Here is a 21,302-nt window from a genome sequence, read left to right on the forward strand (position 1 = left end):
TGCAAACAAAGAGGTCCTCTTAAAAAGTGTTGGGTATATACAATGTCGCGCCTGTAGTAACCACGAGGTGATTTAGCAGTGAATTGTGCTATGTACGCAGCGGTTTTGACCTATCTTCGAGGACAAGTGACGATATGACCTATCTTTGAGGAAAAATGACGATATTGGAAAAGAAATGTTCGTGACGAACGACCCTCCAAGAACACCCTTACTGTTCGAGATGGCACAGCTCTTAATTGTAAAGATCCACTGGCCTGAAAAGCGCAGTAATCTCTTTGTTTATGATTAGGAATTGCCACGTATACATCGTATACAAATATGAGGGCATCGTATACGTATACAAATTTGGGGGCAATTTACGCAGTTGGTATTGAAAACTTTGATGGTTTGATTTATGTTTTTTAACATTCTAAAGTGGCTCAGGGTATGAGAGACGCGGTCATGAAGGGCTCCGGAAATTTCGTGCCTGACATCGCACAGTACACGGGCCTCTAGAATTTTGCCTCTATAGAAATTCAACCGCCGCGGCCGGGATCGGACCCGCGTCTTTCGGGTCAGCAGCCGTGCACCATAACCACTGAACCACCGCGGCATGTTGCCCTATGTTTTTTCTACAAATTGCAGCACAGCTTCTGTATTTCGTGCAGCTGCCACCCTCTGAAGGAGATTCAAAAGAATACAGGAGGTGCTTTGTCAGATACTTTCTGGCTATATATTTTTATATACTTAGAGAATTAAATGCATAAATGGCCGCAGCTACCTTAGAGGGAAGCTGAAACGGTTTTTTGAGAATTCGAGGTTATTCAAGGATTCGAATCTATAAAGCTTCTAGACAAACCATGCAAAGTATTTTTGCACTAGCATTTAAAATGGTGACATAATTGTGGATTAAAACCACGACGATGTTTAGGCTTCTCCTCACTACGTTGGAGGAGCGCGAGGAAACTCGGCAGTGACGTCATTGTTGCCGAAATTTCATTGTCCGCTGCTTACGTTTGCATGCTGCTTTGCGTCGTCAGATGGCGCCAAACAATGCATCGTGAGCTTTACCTTCGATGGCGTCCGTTTTCAGTCCATGGAATAACCGTTTATTCGCTGGAAACACTGTGGCGTCATACGTGACGTCATTATCGGGGACTCTGCGAGTCGCTGTGCACTTCAGAGAAGCCTGAACGCCGACCAAGATTTCATTCGGCGATTACGCCACCATTTGAAATGCTAGAGCAAAACTATTTCGCAGGCTTTACCTGCACATTTCGCACGTTCCGCAGCCTTAAACTCATCGAATTCTAAAACCGCTTCAGTTGGCCTTTAATGCCCGCACTGACCACACACTAAAGAATCGCGAGTACTCTTGCCGAATAAGCAATTCAAAATATTGTTTGTTTTTTTTTACGAACAGTAAACGATTGAAATAGCCTGCGTGCTCAAATCATTACTGCCCCTCCCACATACATTCTCACCGCTTTGCTAAAGGCACCTGGTATTATGACTGAAATATTTCGTGTCCTGGTGCATTTCGTTGTTTTTCTTACTTATTCTGGGAAGTGGCTCTATTAGTGAAATTGTGCCGCATATTGAACTGTTCTGAGTGTGTGTCTGTATAAGTGTCGTCTTTCCATAGCAGTTACTTTCAGTTTTTAGCTTGGGATCCCATACTGCATGCGTTTTCTAAGTACTTTGCAAATTGCATCATTTCCGTATTGAGCCATATACTATATGTTTGATGCTCTATATGATAGTTCCCCCTACAAGAATGCCCAGGTGCAGATGCTTCAGGTATTGTGTAAAATAGAAGAATATACTAAAAAAAAACGCACGACTGAATTATAATTTAACTCTTCAGTGCAGTGTTTGGCCGTATACCATTGTAGGCCAAAAGCCGCAGCAGCACTAGTGTCAGCACTACTAAGTTTTATGATTTAGCTTGCAGGCTAGGTCGCCAATCCTAATTTTCGATGCTTCGAAAATGCCATTTGTCTTTTACTTACTTCCGCAGCGCTTGATGCAGACTCTGTAGGAGCCGAACCTATTTGGGCTCCCTCCACAGCCGAAGTACCAGAAAGGTAAGCACTGGCCGGTGTAATAATTGTAGTAGAAAAGTAGTGAGCGGTAACCCCACTGACAAGGGTGTCCGTGACTCGGAGCCACAAAACACTCCCGAGGTTTTGGTGGCGTTGGTCGACCTGTGGAGAAACACATGAGAATTCAATTTACAACTCTCCTACCTGTACCTTATTCGGCGTGCATGTGTATTCATGTTGGTAGCGTACAAAGATTTGCCAATTTGACAAATACTCACTCATCCTAATAGCTCCATGAGATAAGTATCGTTCGGCAAATATTAAGTATAGCTTAATAGTTATTACGTGTTACCTTTCAGATAATTAAGAAATACCTCCATCGCTGCGCCGTCTACACACTCGAGCTATATATTAGTTTTCAGGTGGACTGGAAAACGCTGCACCTCTATGACTATAAATCTTGTGTCGTTTGCGGCCATTTCATTATCATTGAGGGACAGCACACAATTTGGTTATTATGCATAATTGGGAGCCGCTTTACTGCTGCTTAGACCTCGCGTAGCTTCAACATTAGTATGTGACCAATTAACGTGAGAATAACAGAAAGGCTTGCGCCTCTGTTTTTCTTTTTTTGCCAATTTGCCATCATCAACGCGCTCTTACAGTTTTCTTTGAACTGTGATACGTCTCATAGGAATGTTGAGTTTCCAAATACCTAACAAAAGAACTTCTGAACTAGAGCATGACACCGTGGTCTCGGAAGAAAATAGGCTCTATTGGGATGCTCAGTTCTTAAAGAATAGATTGTTGACTTAAGCTGCAATGTCTAAACAACCAGAGAGTAAAATTCAAGAAAATGCCATGAAACTTTAAGCGCCTGAGTTGCGCAGGAACAGGGGTAAGAGTTTAGGGGCAATCGATTTCGCGATGCTCAGTTTAGGGGCGGGAAATCGCGGTACAACTGTGGCATTCGAAATGGTGCTTTTCATCATCATCATCATCATCATCAGCCTGACTACGCCCACTGCAGGGCAAAGGCCCCTGCCATGTCTCTCCAATTAACCCTGTCCTTCGCCAGCCGCGGCCACCATATTCCCGCAAATTTCAGAGTCAAAGTCAAAGTGTTTATTTAGACAACTCAATGGTACAGTTGCCTTAATCTCATCCTCCCACCTAATTTTCTGCCATCCCCTGCTACGTTTGCCTTCTCTTTGAATCCACTCCGTTACCCTTAAGGAGCAGCGGTTATCTTGCCTTCGCATTACATGCCCTGCCCAAGCCCACTTCTTGCTCTTGATTTCGACTGGGAAACACATCTAAACAAACCCCTCAGCGAAAACAAATAACCGAAGAATCAGAGCGGCACACGGCACGGGGAATAGAAAAATGCGATAACACAGGCCCTCTCCTCGAGCATTTACACGCATATGTTTGGCGCACAGGTCGCCTCTTCTACTATCCAGTTTTCTGTCGTAAGAACTGTCATTGACGACTGCATCGCGTCGTTCTATGCCATGAAAGCACCAGACACAAGTCGGCTAACTGCCTCGCTTACACTGAGCGGCCGACCACACAGAGTTCATTCGCAAGATGAAATGCTGTGTAGATGCCATGGACACCAATGGTATCTATCGGCAGGATAATGGAGATTTTTTTATTGCACCGTCGTACAATGGAATCACTGATGGCCATGCAGTTGCCTTTTATAATGTCCCTAATGGAACTGCCATAACTAAATCAACGCGCTGTCTTTTATTGAAGCTCGGTGTACAGCCTGAGACCATATAGCCTGGTTCGAGTATACAACGCGTTCTTCTACGACTGAGTAACAAAAGGAGAACGTGAAAATAAGCCCTGATTTCAATATTTTAACACTGCTGTATCATTTCTATTAGTTCCCGATGAAGAAAAATATGCTATTATATTCCGCAGTTAATAGCTTTGAAATCATTACAAGAACATCACTTAAGCAATAAGTTCTATTAGGGGTAAATGTTAGACCACTTACGTCCCATACATGTCTCCTGGCACTCCCTAATAGTAGGAAAGTTATTTCCGGAGTATGTGCACCCAGTATCCTTGTGACACTGGTGTGTACTCGGATCGTAGTAGTAAACAGGGTGGACATTGCCGCCACAGGAAGACACCGCACGTGGACCCATGCACACATCGACTGAAATTCGAAAGATAAAAAGACCACAATTTATTTGCTTTAGTTTTTGCGCTTCAACGTTCCAAAGCGACTCGGGGTACGAGGGAAGCAGCAGTGTAGAGCTGCGAATAATTTAATCAGCTGAGTTAGTTTAATGTTAACTGGCATCACAGAGTACACGGGCCTCTAGCATTTCGCCCCAACAAACATTTTACAAATTCTACGTACACAGTGCGTATTTTTGTTTTTTAATCCTTCGCCATGAAGACAGTTTTAGTTGGCGTAATAAAGACATAAAAATCACAGAAAACTCGCGTCAAATTATTGTAGTTATATATTGAGGGTTAATAAGCTCCCAGTCATCGCTCTATTCCTAAATGCTGGGCACCGTATCAAGCCATCACAGATGTACTGTCTTTCCCAAAAGTAACCGGGCAATAGTAGTTTGTTTCTTGGCAGAGTAGCGAAACAGTTATGGCAGCCCTTAAGGTGTGAATCTGTATAAAGTTGGGTTAATCCTTGTCCTAACGTTTTAGCAGCTTTCGGCCTTTAGGGGTGTCGTAAAGGCTCCATTATACGGTTCAGAAGCCAAAACCAGCTTCTTGGTTACTTTTGGCAAAGGGAGCACATATTACAATAAAAGGAACCGAAGTCCATGAAAACATTACAGAAACACTGTGGATTTGATAGGAGGGAAAAATCATGGAACAACTTTGCTAGCAAGGCATCAATATAATGGGTTTTATGTCCGAGAGCAATTCGAACAAAATAGAATGAGCAGTATATGCACGAACGTTTACAGGCATAGAAATCCCATTCGAAGGAAGCATATTTACAGGTTAACTACTGAGGAAGACGAAGAACTGCACATTGCAGAGCCCTTGAAGGAATGTGTAATCTAGAATGAGGTATTCTTTGAGGGGTAAATTAGAAGCTTATCCTTTCCATGTGAAATATCGCATAACAATTATTTGCAGCTAATAGCTGGCTCTTCGGCTGCCACAACCGCAATATATCCGCAAACTCACAAACTACGCGTTGTGTTACCATGCGGATAGAGCACAGGTGGTCTATCAACGGATGCGTCACGCTTGTGGTTCCTATATCTTTCTTAGATGGAGGCGAGACGCAAGAGGCGCCCGTGTGCTGTGCGATGTCAGTGCACGTTGAAGAATCCCAGGTGGTTGAAATTATTCCAGCGAGTAAGTAGAAAACCAGCTGAAAGGACGCGTTGACAAGGAGGTGAAGTACACAGGACAACGCTGGAGAAGCGTTGTCCTGTGTACTTCTGCTCCTTGTCAACGCGTCCTTTCAGCTCGTTTTCTACTTACCATGCACCAACTGGTCAAGAAAGCTATGCTTCTTCAATACTTATTCCGGATACCTCCACTACGCGTCCTCCACTCTCTTTTTCACTCCTACCTTCCTCCCTTCCCTTACGGCGCGGTTCAGGTGTCCCGTGATATATATGAGGGAGATACTGCGGCATTTCCTTTCCTCAAAAAACAATTTACCAATTTTACAAATACAGGACATGTAGAGTTCTACCAGGCCGAAATAATTTGGTTTGCTTGCGTTGATAAAATGGGAATAGATGAAACTAAAATTTATGTTCCTAACTTCATTGTTTTAAGAGTTAATTTATAATTTGCGATTCTTTGAGTATGGGAGTCTATATTCAATTATCTGCGCTGATCGATTTGCGAATGAGCATGTGAGCCTTAACCACACCATTTTTGTCTTATACCAAGAATGAGAACTTAAAGCACTAGTCACTCGCCGCGGTGGCTCAGGGGTAAAGCGCTAACCTTAGCACCGAATATATGTTGATGTTTTTAAATAGCATGAAAACAGGTTTACGTAGTTTTATAATCACCAAGTGAACAAGGGAGGGAAAGCCTCATAGTTCTTGCCTTTTGGTTTCGACAACTGAACTTGTCTTCTTCCGGGAAAAGCGTTCATCATCAACGGAGTTTAAATAAGGTCATCCCACTGAGGAGGAAGGCCCGGTGAAATTTCCGGAGCCCTTCACTACGGCGTCTCTCATAGCCTTAGTCGCTTTGGGACGTTAAACCCCATAAACCAAACCAACCCAAACCTTAGCACCGCAATGAGTGTTTAATGCCACCAACGAAATCTTTTTGAAAGCAATTGCATGGTGAGCTTGCAGTTGTAAAATGTAAGTAGGACAAGGAACTGGTTTCTGGGCAGCCTAGCACCAGGGGTAGTTTTGATTCTCGGCGGGTAGGGTGAAGAGTTTGTTTCACTTCAAGGAAGTTTCAACGCTAGCAATGCATATTGAGCAAACAAGCTGTGCCCAGAAGTGTGCTGCTTGCGCTTTCTACTTTAAACGAAAGCTGTGTGTTATTTTATTGCGAACGCAATACTGCTCGCAGTTTGAGCCCTTCAGCGTCGTCCCGGCAGTGTAATCACGTTTGACCTTTAGCATGACCTCCGCTATGACGTCACGCCAGACGGAGAGAGAGAGAACCCCAACTCGTCTCGTCGCGGTCGTCCCAGCGTAAACACGGTGCGGCGAGCAGCAGCTGCGCGCCGCTGCCTCAAGGAGGCGCTCGCTGTGATGACGTCACGCCAGAGGGAGGGAGAGAGAGTCCCAACTCGTCTCGTCGCGGTCGTCCCAGCGTGACCACGGTGCGCCGAGCAGCAGCTGGGCGCCGCTGCCGCGAGGAGGCGCTGGCTATGCTGACGTCACGCCATCATCATCAGCCTGACTACACCCACTGCAGGGTAAAGGCCTCTCCAATGTCTCTCCAATTAACCGTGTCCTTTGCCAGTTGCCGCCACTGTATCCCCGCAAACTTCTTAATCTCATCCGCCCACCTAACATTCTGCCGTCCCCTGCTACGTTTGCTTTCTCTTGGAATCCATGGAATCCATGAATTACATGCCCTGCCCAAGCCCATTTCTTCCTCTTGACTTCAACTAAGATGTCATTAACCCGCGTTTGTTCCCTCACTCACTCCGCCCTCTTCCAGTCTCTTAACGTTACACCTATCATTTTCCTTTCCATAGCTCTCTGCGTTGTTCTTAACTTAAGCTGAACCCTCTTTGTTAGCCTCCACGTTTCTGCGCCATAGGTGAGTACCGGTAAGATACAGCTGTTGTATACTTTTGTCTTCAGGGATATTGGTAAGCGACCATTGATGATCTGAGAGAACCTGCCATATGCGCTCCACCCCATTCTTATTCTTCTAGTTATTTCCCTTTCACTATCCGGATCTGCGGTCACTACCTGCCCTAAGTAGACATACTCTCTTGCTACTTCCACCACCTCGCTACCAATTGCGAACTGCTGTTCCCTCGCTAGGCTGTTGCACATTACTTTAGTTTTCTGCATGTTAAATTTTAGCCCCATCGTTCGGCTATGCCTGTTTAACTCATTGATCATGCTGTGCAGTTCTTGTACTTGAGTGGCTTGGCAAGGCAATGTCATCAGCGAATCGCAAATTACTTAGGTATTCTCCATTAACACTTATCCCCAACTCTTACCATTTCAGGCCCCGGAATACCTCCTGTAAGCAGGGAGGTGAAGAGCATTGGCGAGATCGTGTCTGCCTGCCGGACGCCTTTCCGTATTAGATATTTATTGCTGACTTTATGGAGAACTATAGCAGCTGTACAATCGTTATAAATATCTTCCAATATTTTCACATAGCACTCTTCCACACCCTGATTCCGCAATGCCTGCATGTCAGCTGAGGTTTGCACTGAGTAAAATGCTTTCTCGTAATCAATGAAGGCTATATATAGGGGTTGGTTATATTGTGCGCATTTCTCTATCACCTGATTGATAGTGTGAATGTGATCTATTGTCGAGTACCCTTTACGAAAGCCTGCCTTGTCATTTGGTTGACTAAAATCCAAGGTTGTCCTGACTCTATTAGCGATTACCTTAGTAAATACCTTGTAGGCAACGGACAATAAGCTGATCGGTCTGTAATTCTTCAAGTCCTTGACGTCTCCTTTCTTATGAATTAAGATAATGTTAGCGTTCTTCGAAGCTTCTGGTACTCTCGAGGTCACAAGGCATAGCGTATACAGGGTGGCTAGTTTTTGTAGCACAATCTCTCCTCCGTCCTTCAACAAATCTGCTGTTACGTGATCGTCACCAGCTGCTTTCCCTCTTTGCATTGGTCCTAAGGCTTTCTTTACTTCCTCCTTCGTTAATGGCGGTATGTCCCATTGCTGTGCTCGACTGCCTCCCTCAAGGCAGTCGAGCACAGTAACTTGATGATTAAGTTCGCTACTGTATAGATTTGTGTAGAACTCTTCGGCTAATTCAACTATCTTATCCATATTGCTAATGGCATTGCCCTGTTTGTCTTTTAGCGCATACATCCGGTTTTTACCTATGCCCAGTTTTCTCCTCACTGATTTTAGGCTACCTCCGTTTCTGAGAGCATGCTCAATTCTCTCCATGTTAAACTTTTTTATGTCGGCTACCTTGTCACGCCATGCCAGACGGAGATATCTCGGGCTCCGACCCGGCTCGTCGCAGTCGTCCCGGCGTAACTACGCTGTGCGTTTCAGTCAGGCCATGTCATGCGACATGCACAAGGCAAGGCTGCAACGATTCTCTCAAGCTAGGAAACGACGGCGGGCTGAAGAAACGGATGAAGTTGCTTTCGCAATTTGCGGGCTTAACCAAGCTGAGCCTCTGCCATTTTTTTCGTCTATTCTTTCACAAGTTTAAAACTATTATAGTTTGCGGTGAAGGTTAAAGAAATGGTAATACGGTTTCAAGCTTAGAGCTTCTTTTGTGCAAGTTACGCTGCTTATTTATAACCATTCAATCAGCATCCTGCCAGCTGATAAGCATTTTTGAAGATTAACGCAACAAAATGGTGCCGCCGCTTCTATGGGCGCACTGATAAGGATGTTTTCTCTGTTATGAAGACCATTTCCGTTGTTCTTTCCTAAATACCAAATCTATAGGTATCCGACCATGGGATTGTCAGCGTTCTATTGGTTGATGAAATCAGCCTACATTCAGGACGTAGTCTTCATTGACTGAGAAGACTCACTGCGGCCCAATTATTAAGTTCATTCGAAATGTATGCTTTTTTCTTCTGAGGAAAAGCTGTCGCATTGTTATATGAGTAAGAGTTCATGTAATCTCATAGAGCATTCCGCTAGAATTGTTCTAAGGCGCGAAGATTGTTAGTAAAAATTTGATTTGCTGCTGTTAGTTTTTACTGCACCATTTCCTTAGCAACCGTAAGGCCCATTGCATTATTGTGTTCATATTTCAATAGTTATCAGGGAGATGCGCTTTGTGTTTACTCATATTTTCGCCCCTTGCTGCCGAACAATTTTCTTTTGCTTTAAGTCATATTTTACTTGTAGCTAGGAATGACGACCGGGCGCTCTTCACTTTTTGCATTTCTTTTTTCGGAGTTTTTTTTCGAATGTTTTTAGTTTTCTTTTACTGCCTTTGTTCAGACTGTCAGTATGGGGCATTATTTTAAGATTTTCGCATACGTGGTTGAAAGTGATGCGACATTTTTCTTTCAGTTTCATTCAGCTGTAAGTGTAGCACCATCCGTTCCTCGTCTGTCTTCATCCTGACTTTTGTTACGTGTTTGTTAAGAATGACTGAAAAATTGGCCTTACAGCATACTTTCTTGAATGAAGACAAGTATGGCAGTTTTTAACGAGAGGCATTGCGTCGATGTGCATGTCTCTGCTCTTTTTGCCTGTGTTACTACAATTAAGTACATAACTCTCTCTCTCTGTCTCTCTCTCTCTCTCTCTCTCTCTCTATATATATATATATATATATATATATATATATATATATATATATATATATATATATATATATATATATATATATATATATATATATATATATATATATATATATATATATATATAAGGGATAACAAAATCTTCAAGGCAACTGATTAAAAATATAGTAAGTTGGGGAAGTCACGTTGAAAAACTTAACAGATTTATTCAACGTTTCGACCAGGGACTGGTCTTTTTTAAGAATGATCATACAGTGCATGGAAGGGTCTTCTTATAGCAGTGAACATGGCACACACAGGGCTTGAAAAAGAAAAATTAGAAAAAATCAAAGGGGAAAGAGGAAGACAGCCGAGACACGAAACCCAAACGTCAAGGTGCGCCAGCAAAGGCGCCGACTCCGGACGTTCCCCCTCCGCCGCCGCCAGCAGCGGAGCGCCGCTACGACCTGCGTAGCAGGTCATACTCGGACGTTACCCGCCACGGTGCTGCGAATTGACGCCATTGTGTGCTCCCAGGTGAACTTTCCAGCTCTGAACTTTCTAGAACGTTTTTAAAGGGTCGCAAAATTGTTGAAAAAAGAATAAGATATCAGCACCACGTTAGCACTTTAACTTCTTACAAGAGACATAATGTTGTACCAAAGGGTTTAAGGATATATGTGAAACCAGCCGTGTCAGAACTGTCACCAAGCCACGTGGCAAAATGGAGGGAGATTTTGAATGACGCATCTATTGGGCTTTTGACTGTCGTGATTGAACATGATGAATCTTGCCTTAATCGTTTGCTGCAACAAGAAAAAGAATTTTTTGAATGTAATTTTCTGACAGACAACGAGATGCGCACTTTGGAAGACTTCAAAGCCGAAAAAAGTGGCCTATTATTTGCCAAAAAACAAAACAAACTCAGCCGCGACGGTATTGCTGTTCCTACCGAGAGTCGAGAAATAATAAAAATAGCCGAAGATCCTGCTAACAGTGAACATAGTTCTGATGGTGAACAAGCATGGAAAGGTGTCTCTATAGTTAATCTATCAGATTCAGACCTATCCAACGAAGAGCGGAGCATCCTATCGAAAGGCCTGAGCTTTTGCCCTGCCAGCGGAAACTTAAATGAGCTCCAGTTTTACAAAGACTTAGATAATTTTGCCCGTCGCCTTAGGCTCTTAGAGTACTATGATAATAAGTCTCAAAACAAAGACGCTGGGCCATCTCTTCCATCAACTATGCACTGGACTCCACCTCCACAGCGCGAAAAATGTCTCGATCTCTACATAAAGGCCGTGCACAGTGATATACTGTCCGAATATAAAAGGCGCTCATATTGCCAAAAAAATCTTTCACACAAGGAACAAATTGCCTTGAAGTCTCTCGCCACACGGTCCGACATAATTATAAAGCCCGCAGACAAAGGTGGTGCAATTGTCGTCATGAATACCACAGACTACAAGAATGAGGCAGAGCGGCAGCTGAGCAACAAATCTTTTTACAAACCTGTAGCTTCCGACCCAACTTCACATTTCAAACATCTGGTCCAAACCACTCTAGAAGACCTCGTAAATGAGAACAAAATAACTGATAAAATCGCCAAGTCTTTGCTTCCGTTGTCTCCTATCCCCGGTAGGTTCTATCTTCTGCCAAAAATACATAAGGAAAATAATCCAGGACGACCAATTATTTCCGGAATAGGAACCGCGTCAGAAAAAATTTCCAGTTTTGTCGACAGCTTAATCAGAGACATACGACCAACTTTTCCTTCGTTTGTCAAAGACACAACTCATTTTCTTTCTGACATAATTGATCTGTTCATTCCAGAAAACAGCATACTCGTTACCCTCGATGTCGCGTCCCTATACACCAACATACCCCACTCGGATGGGATCAGGGCGGTCGCTAAAGCTTACAGAGGTTCAGAGCTGGAAAGACCAGTGGATGGCACGACCCTCGAAACACTTCTGCATTTGGTTCTGGAAATGAATAACTTTGAATTTGATGGCGACCGCTATGTGCAAATTAGTGGCACATCAATGGGGACAAAAGTTGGTCCTAATTATGCCAATATATTTATGGACATTCTGGAAACTGAATACCTAGAGAGCTGTCTCTTAAGACCCCTTTTTTATAGAAGGTTTATAGATGACATATTTCTTATATGGTGCCATGGTGAAGAAGAGCTACTCAAATTCATCGCTAACTTTAATAATGCTCACAGAAGCATCTCTTTTTCCCACACCTACTCAACCACTACGATCAGCTTTCTGGATGTCAAACTTCAGATCTCGCAAAACAAGCTTGTCACCTCCGTGTTTAGGAAGCCAACGGACAGGCACCAATACTTGCATTTTAAAAGTAGCCACGTAAATCATTGCAAGAAAGGAATACTATATAGCCAGGCTCTCAGATTTAAACGCATTTGCTCCCGTGAAGAGGACTTCGCTTCTAACTGTGAGACACTCCGCAAGGATTTGGTCCGGCAGCGCTACCCGAAGCCTATCATCGACGATGCCTTGGAAAAAGCTGCAGTACAAGACCTCCGTACAATGCTAAATAACACCAAGACTGCGCAGACGAACTACCCAACTAATCTGATATTAACATACTCTCCAACAGCACCGAATGTTAACGCTATTCTCAGAAAGCATCACAACATTCTCCTGCAGAGCGACAAAATGAAGCGCTTGCTTCCCGAACCACCCCGTGTCGTATATCGGAGGGCAAGAAATATCAAAGATGCCGTAACCTCCTCGAAACTAGACAACGGTGAAGTCTCAGGGTGCACACCTTGCAATAAACCGCGCTGTAAACTTTGTCCAATGATGAATAAGGTCACAGAAGCTCGCAGCACAGCGTCGTCTTTCTCATTCAAAATTCGAGGAGATTTCAACTGTGACACCAGCAACATAGTCTACCTCCTCGAGTGCGGTGTGTGCCGTGCTCAGTATATCGGGCAAACTGAAACTCCTTTCCGATTGAGAATAAATAACCACAGAGCACACATAAGATCACTGCCAGATCTGCCTCTTTCAAGACACCTAACGACAAAAGGCCATTCATTTGGAAACTTCAAGGCCACCATACTCCAATCTGGCTTCCAGACACATTACGACAGGGAAGCCTGTGAATCCTATCTAATATTTAAGTTTAACACCTTGTCTGCTGGAATTAATGAAAGCCCTGGCAAACTCTCCTGCCTTTCTGGCTAAATCTTCCTGCAATGTTTTGTTTGTTTGTTTTTCTTTTCCTTGTGAACTCTTTTGCATCGAAAATATTGTTTCTTAAATCTACTATGATGACAGTTGCATAACGATTTGTTATGTATTTAACACTTTCATTTCTAGTCGAGGTACTGAAATTATTTTTGTTGTGGTTAAGCACGAATTCTGTGACGCTCGTCTCTCATGTGTATTCACCGCATTATTATCATTTTGTTGGTGCTGATCACGGCGTTTGGGTAAACTTTGTTTCTTGGGACAATTTTTCACACTATTGAACTCTATTATTTTGGGCGCCTGTATTATCTCGCGTGCCATTTGTATTTATTCTAATATTGTTGTTGTTTTATTCCTAAACGGTGTTTCCTGTAATGAAATTTGCCTTTTTGGTACACTTTCTAACACTCTGGCGCTGCCTTTAACTTAATTTGTGGGCTTTTACGCATTTCCCCACATATCCTCTGCTAAAGAATGCTACAAAAGTGACACAATTTTGTGTATATTCTGTGTATTCATGTCGCCTCTGCGTGTGTGTGTTTTTGTTCTTTTCGGCCATCGCAGTGCCATTTTCTGTCTTTATTTATACTTTTTTTTCCCACTCCTCTAAAGAAGGAGCCTATCCATGTGGTTCTCACGTGCGACCCTCATGTGGTTTTGTTTCCTTCGGCCATCGCAGTGCCAATTTTTGTCTTTTTTGTCTTTACTTATTCTTTTTTCTACTCCTGTAAAGAAGGAGCTTTCCATATGGTCTTCATATGCAACCTCATCTGGTTTTGGGGGTCCGCGTGCCACCCGTGGAGACACTTAGCTCAACCGCAACCTGTGCGTTCTCGTGCTTTCTTCTGGAGTCGCGCGGGGCCACACAGAGGTGGCTAGAGGCGATACTTACGCACACAATTGGCAGGCACTTGCCTTCTTTTGTTAACCACCCCTACGCTTTTTTTTTTCCCCTTAACTAGTCGCGTGCCCGCCCAGGCCCACCACCCTCTTTCACCTCTTTCACGGCGGCGCCTTTGCTGCGCACCTTGACGTTTCGGTTTCGTGTCTCGGCTGTCTTCCTCTTTCCCCTTTGATTTCTTTCTCATTTTTTTTTCAAGCCCTGCATGTGCCATGTTCACTGCTATAAGAAGACCCTTCCATGCACTGTATGATCATTCTCGAAAAAGACCAGTCCCTGGTCGAAACGTTGAATAAATCTGTTAAATTTTTCAATGTGACTTCCCCAACTTAATATATATATATATATATATATATATATATATATATATATATATATATATATATATATATATACATACATATATATATATATATATATATATATATATATATATATATATATATATATACATATATATATATATATATATATATATATATATATATATCGTAAGAAAGAGAGTTGGAGTTTGCTGCCTCAGCGGCTGGCGCTGCCGATGGACAGGAAGAAGACAGAAGACGAAGCTGACGAAGCTCGGGTGCGCGCTTGAGACAACAACACCAACAATTTCTTCTCGAAACACAGCGACTCCCATGCCAATGTAAATTTTATTTATTTATTTTTCTATTTGTTTTCATTTTTCTGATTATCAAACAGTTCATGTATTATTATTATTATTACATTTTTATTTTATTTTATTTTATTTCATTTCATTTTTTTTCTGTCTCTCTTTCAGTCAATACAAAATTGAACCATTCCATATGATGTATTCAAATTTGCACATAAAGCCGTCGTCCCATCTTCGATCTCCCAGCTAACAGGACCCCTTTCGTTGCGTCGTCCAATCTGTCAGCCTATACCCTATTAATACTCCTTTTCCTCTAAAGCTCCTAATCATTCCAACAGTTCACCGCCTGTGTCTTGGCCACTCCCCCGTAGTGGGTATGTGCCATTCTACTTGAGGCCAACCAACCAACCAACCAACGCCGGCCTGCTGAGCAGCACTGCTGGGACAAGGACTGTGGCCGTTCATACTAACTGTGCGAGTTTCCACATTACACTTGGTGGAGGTGCTGCTTGTTCTCCCCGTGGATCTACGCCACGATGCCCAGGCTACCAGGCTCTACCACGACGTCCGGCACCGGAACAGATGACAGGGTGGGCAGGTTGGACCCCCCTGCCTCGTATAGACGATGCGCTGGATTGCCTGCGGGGAGCGGAGTACTTTTCTTCGTTGAATCTGCGCTCTGGGTACTGGCACGTGCCGATAGTCGACGTCGATCGCCCAAAAACAGCTTTCATCACGCCTGATGGCCTGTAGGAATTTAACGTGATGTCCTTCGGTCTGTGCAACGCGCCTACCACTTTTGAGCGTATGATGGACAACATCCTCCGTGGCCTTAAATGGCAGGCATGCCTCTGCTACTTGGACGACGCTGTCATCTTCTCCCAGAATTTTCCGTCTTATCTTCTTCGCCTGGAGAGTGTTCTTCGCCGTCTCAGTGACGCTGGCCTGTAGCTAAACGTGAAAAAGTGTCGCTTCGGCGCTCGACAACTGACTATCCTAGGCCACGTCGTGTCCAAGGATAGTGTACTCCCGGACCCTGCCAAACTCCGCGCAGTTGCTGATTTCCCGAAGCCCACATCCCTGAAAGAACACAGAAGCTTTCTTGGCCTTTGCTCCTACTTTCGCCGTTTCATCAAGAATTTTGCTGCTGTTATCGCCCCGCTGACGCAACTTCTCGCTGGTAGCCACGACTTGTCGACTTGGTCCCCTGCATGCGACGAAGCTTTTGCAACGCTGCGCCAGCTCCTCACCTCTCCTCCGATCTTGCGCCATTTCGACCTTCCGCGCCTACAGAGCTGACACAGACGCCAGCGGCACTGGTCTCGGTGCCGTTCTAGCTCAGCGGAAACCTGGTTTCAATGAGTACGTCGTTGCTTATGCCAGCCGTGCGCTCACATAAGCGGAGACTCATTATTCCGTCACAGAAAAAGAATGTTTGGCGATTATTTGGGCGACCTCAAAATTTCGTCCTTACTTGTACGGGCGCCCGTTCGATGTCGTTACCGATCACCGTGCCCTTTGCTGGCTGTCGTCACTCAAAGATCCATCTGGCCGCCTCACTCGTTGGGCTCTGCGTTTACAAGATTACGGCATTCGGGTCATTTATCGTTCCGGTCGTAAACACTCCGACGCCGACGCTCTCTCGCGCTCCCCTGCGACCTCTGAGCCTGACCCACCATCTATTTCCGGCCTCACACCTTCTCTTGACACTACTGATATGGCTTCTGAGCAGCGCAACGATCCTTGGATTACTTCTCTTCTGGATTTCCTAGCCAACCGCTCAGCGTGCCTCCCTTCTAGAGCGCTCCGTCGCCAAGCCCATCACTTTGTCGTGCGTGACCAGCCGCTGTACCGTCGGAACTACCTCCCCGATGGTCGCAAATGGCTGCTCGTGATTTCAAGGCATCTCCGCTCCGCCATTTGTGCCAGTTATCATGATGACCGGCATTGCGCTCATGCCGGTCTGCTGAAAACTTTTACCCGCCTACGCCTTCGGTATTATTGGCGGGGCATGTACCGTTTCGTCCTCCAGTACGTACGCTCTTGCCTGGAATATCAGCGTCGCAAGAACCCACCACCGCACTCACCTGCTGCTCTACAACCTTTACCGTGTCCCGCCCGGCCATTCGACCGTGTTGGAATTGACCTCTATGGCCCTCTTCCGATCACTGCCGCAGGGCACCGCTAGATCATCGTCGCCATTGATCATCTCACGCGCTATGCCGAAACTGCCTCGTTGCCAGCTGCGACGGCCTCTGACGTAGCCGGTATCATACTTCAGAACCTCATTCTTCGTCACGGTGCGCCTCAGGAATTGCTCAGTGACCGGGGTGGCGTCTTCTTGTCCGGCGTCGTGGAGGCCCTCCTTCGGGATTGTCATATAGTTCACCGCACGACGTCTTCGTACCATCCGCAGACGAACGGCATGACAGAGCGCATTAACCGGACCCTCGGCGACATGATGGCAAAGTACATTTCTGCCGATCACTCAGACTGGGTCCGCGTTCTACCTTTCATTACATACGCCTAGAACTCGGCAACGCAAACCACTACTGGTTTTTCAACGTATTTTCTTCTGTTCGGACGCGAGCCTTCCTCCATCATGGACACCACACTCCCTTACCGCCCCGATTCGTCCGACTTTACAACCGTCTCGCAGGCCGCTGCGCATGCCGAATAATGCTGTCAACTCGCCCGTTCCTTTACTTCTCACGACCAGCACCGTGAGAGCAGCTCCCACGCCGCTTCTCCCGGTCTGGTGCCGCCTTATCTTCCGGACTCCTTGGTTTGGCTTTGGGTGCTCTCCTCCAGCCCTAGACAGTCTACAAAACTGCTGAGCAAATACCAGGGCCCCTATCGCGTTGTTCAGCAGACATCGCCGTGGAGCCCATCACGCCTTCGTCTGACCATCGCCACCGCGGCCGTGAAATTGTGCACTTAGACCGCCTGAAGCCTAACTACGACCCAGCTCTCGTCTCGTGCCCTTAGGCCGCCAGGATGGCGCCTTTTCACCCGGGGGGTATTGTGAGAAAGAGAGTTGGGGTTTCCTGCCTCAGCGGCTAGCGCTGCCGAAGGAGAGGAAGAAGACAGAAGACGAAGCTGACGAAGCTCGGGTGCGCGCTTGAGAACGCCGGCCTGCTGAGCAGCACCGCTGGGACAAGGATTGTGGCCGTCCACACTAACTGTGCGAGTTTCCACATTACACTATATATATGCTGCGACAGCATTCCAGCATGAACGAAATTTTCGAGGCGCGATCAGGTGTAGTAAAAACGTTTATTCTTGTTAGAAGGAATATATTCAATTTTCGGCCGTGCAACAGCCTTCGACTTTTCCACGGCAGGAACGTCTACGATTGGTTTCAAACATTTTCTACATTTCTTACTGCATTTATATTTCTAAACATGCACATTTGCAAACTTTTCCGGTTTGCGAACCTTAGGAGACTCCAAGCCGAAATCTGCATCTAAACTTACGCGACGCATGTACCTACCAATCTTGGGCTCGTTTTTAGAACACCTTTCCGGTAAAACTAAAACAACACAATGAAGGTGAGAGAATAGAAAAAAACGCATGGACTCACCACTACGACAGTTTCCGTCGCAAGCCAACTTGCTATCGAACGGGCCATCCTTGTTGCATGTCTCAATGCATTTTTTGTTAAATGGGTTGAACTGCCATCTCAGTGTGCGGCATCCTCTTGTAGTAATGATTGTTTGGTCTGAGATGCATCTCGGATCTGAAATGCGGCCAGTGTGAAGGCATAACGGCAAACTTGTTTCTACCTTTTGCCTTTAAAAGGAAGAGTCTTCCTATGGCTGAGTTTATCGAAGTGTCGTTTGTCACACACATAATTAACAGTGAGCACCACTTTTGCTTGACTAGGAAAAGAATATATGTTAAACCAACAGCAGGTTGTGCGACATCTCATGTGAGGCCTCTTGACGCTTCATTGCCTTAAATATCAGGTACCTTGCACTAACTTATTGATACTCAACGTTTTTTCAAAATCTTTGAGACCCGTGTATTGTGCACTTATGCACAAGAGATTTTCGAGCTATAATCAGAAACGCGCACTTGTAAGAACGTAAGCGAGTACTGTCAAAGTGACAAAGGTGAAATCGTTCGCATCCTAAATAAGGGCCTGCCGCAATTTTTTTGTGAAATAGAGGGAGGAGACGCAGATAAAACGGACCGCAAGCGCGGAAATTTGGAGGTGAACTGCATCGGCACGGGTTATCAGGAGAAGAAACATGGGCGAGATACAGGTGCCGTAGAAACGCGTTGCGTTACCTTTCACTTTTGCTTTTAATGCGCGTTATCATAAAAGCCAGAACACTCTTTTCTGACCCAATTTCAAGGAACTGTTAAGCTCTGAGTGTAAAGTATAATAGATTATCGATCGTGTTAGCTGAACATCTGCACAGAAGACATATGCAATACCACATTGACGCTGCAAGGTTAGTGGCTCCAACGTACGGTCAATGCGCTAAGCTGTGGGGTTGGTCAAACTAGACCACGCTGCATTGAAAACGGAACCGTTTCGTTGCGATCGTAGGCACAGTGAACCGTAGGCATTTAAGCCGCCCTATTTCAATCTTACCTGAGAAGCATAGCGCATATGATGAACCGCGAAACGAAGGGTGGTATCACAGAAATCATGTGTTTAGAAACTCGGTACAGCGTCTATTTATCACAAAAACCTGTTCCCTGAATGGAATTATGGAATGAGTGTATAAAAAGGTACTTCCGCACCATAGGTCGCTTCATTGTGATTGGATCGGCATTTTTCTTTTTTTGCCGAGAATATGCGTACGGACCTTGCAGTAATAGAAAGAAAAAAGTAGCATAATTTATAGGGCAAGAAGAATACATGGACCAGCCAATATTTATCAAAAGCCTCCAAAATGCTGAGGTGAGAACTTGTGCGGATTCCTTTGGCTGAAGATTGTTGAGGCAGCGGCTATGTTTGGGCTGGAGCTAGCAAAACCTCGCCTCTCGCAGGAATCAGTGACAATAAGCGCTTCATGAATCTCTGAGAGCTTCTTTCCCGTAGCAATCACTCTGTAGATTCTATGTCAGGGAAATTACAGGAACATGAAAAGAAAAAGGAAGTCATGATAAAATGGGTGCTAAGAAAGTGAGCCGAACCAATTAGCTATTACCATCTCATCTGAATTATCGTTTCGAAGTGATCCAAGTGCAATTATTTACGCACAAAATGCATCATTAGACGGTGATGAAACGGCAATTAAAAAAAAAACGACCAATTGTGATTTTAGCAGGCTCTTTTCCTTTCTGAGCATGGTTTTAAGGGCAAACGCACACAGAAAAAAAAAACTTTGTTCCAAGACTATGAGTATGAAACATGAAAGACCAGCCCTTGTATTCTATTAGCGTTAATTTCATCAAATTCACAATCTGTAGCTCCTAACCTTCGACGTACACCTAAGAGATCCGTGTCGGACTATAATTATCACATCGTACACAATGTATGATTAGGCTATCAACGCCTCTCTTGAGAGTTTTTGGTTCCTAATAGTGCATAGCGCTTATTTTCATCCATCTGCCGGTGCTTTGGGCGTGTGCTAATATTTTAATCTCACATCAATTTATTTCACCTTCGCTGCCGATCTCCCTATGTAATAACGGGATTGTGTAATAACGGGATAGTTGCGTTCATGCATTGCTTCAACTTCACTTCACCTGCCCTAACTTAACCTTTCGAGCTCACCTTTGCTAATATGGTCATGAGCGGGAACTGGCCACTTACATTCTGTGCCTGATAAAAGAACTCGCCAACTTACCTTCTTTTAACAATTATTTTTTGGGAAGGGCACAATATCCTTGAAAGTAACCTGAGAAATTCTGCTAACCTGACCTTATGACAATGACAGCGGCGTTATTTAAAGAATAATGCGTTAATTGCAATGCCCTCAAGTTTCGGAGCTTTCCTACAAAGCCTTAATTATGATTTCTATTCGCTGAATCAACGCTACCTTCCGGTTGTATTGGAGTCGCTATAAAGTGAATAATGTTAAATGGTCATTGAGTCTCTCATTAATGGGTATCTTTATTGAGTGATCCAGATTTCTCACAAAGAGAGCATGCAACAGTTTAAGCGTTTTCTTCGAACGCTGACTTCTTCTGATATGCACCAAAAGGTATAAATAAAGGACGTTTTACACCTGGGGAGTCTGGTGTTTGGCTTATCACGCTAATATTTATATATTTATTGCATAATGCTTGCCTGGATCGCGTGGTGTTGAAGCCTGGGGACAAATACTTAAAGAACTCAAGTAATAGGCAGGCATGCATGTACTTATATAGACGCTTGTAAATGTCAAGGCAGCAGTGTACCACTAGCCGCAAGATGCAAAATCTCCGAAATTTACAGAGATGCCAACGTGAGAAACGCGAGAATAATACAGCAGAAATAATAATCCGTAGCTAGATGACGGTGGACAACTGCGGAAGAAAGCCATTCAGAGACGAAGATTTAACATCATCATCGGGTTAAGAATTCCAGTCGTCTAATTGGACTCATGTTGAGTTCAAGCCTTCGGAGAGGTCTGAAAGGGTACGTCATCGTTAGTCCTAATTACCAGCCACCTGGTCAAAAGAAGGTCAATAAACTT

At 44.5% G+C, this 21,302-nt stretch overlaps 1 protein-coding gene across 2 annotated transcripts in view; it reads right to left on the bottom strand.

Moving 5' to 3' along the window:
- Positions 1-21,302, bottom strand: part of LOC149328631 (inter-alpha-trypsin inhibitor-like) — a 32,252-nt gene that overhangs the window by 6,424 nt on the left and 4,526 nt on the right. The window contains exons 2-4 of one of the 2 annotated variants that reach the window (XM_089560927.1): positions 18,248-18,403; positions 4,033-4,197; positions 1,992-2,186 (exon numbers count right to left, since the gene is read on the bottom strand). In XM_089560927.1, the coding sequence (XP_089417053.1) occupies positions 1,992-2,186; positions 4,033-4,197; positions 18,248-18,403 (516 nt within the window). The remainder of the gene's footprint in view (positions 1-1,991; positions 2,187-4,032; positions 4,198-18,247; positions 18,404-21,302) is intronic. The other variant, XM_089560928.1, reaches the window with a different exon arrangement.

This window comes from Amblyomma mixtum, chromosome 9 (assembly GCF_055824585.1).
Source record: "Amblyomma mixtum isolate Tamu chromosome 9, ASM5582458v1, whole genome shotgun sequence".
Classification (NCBI taxonomy): Eukaryota; Metazoa; Arthropoda; class Arachnida; order Ixodida; family Ixodidae; genus Amblyomma; species Amblyomma mixtum.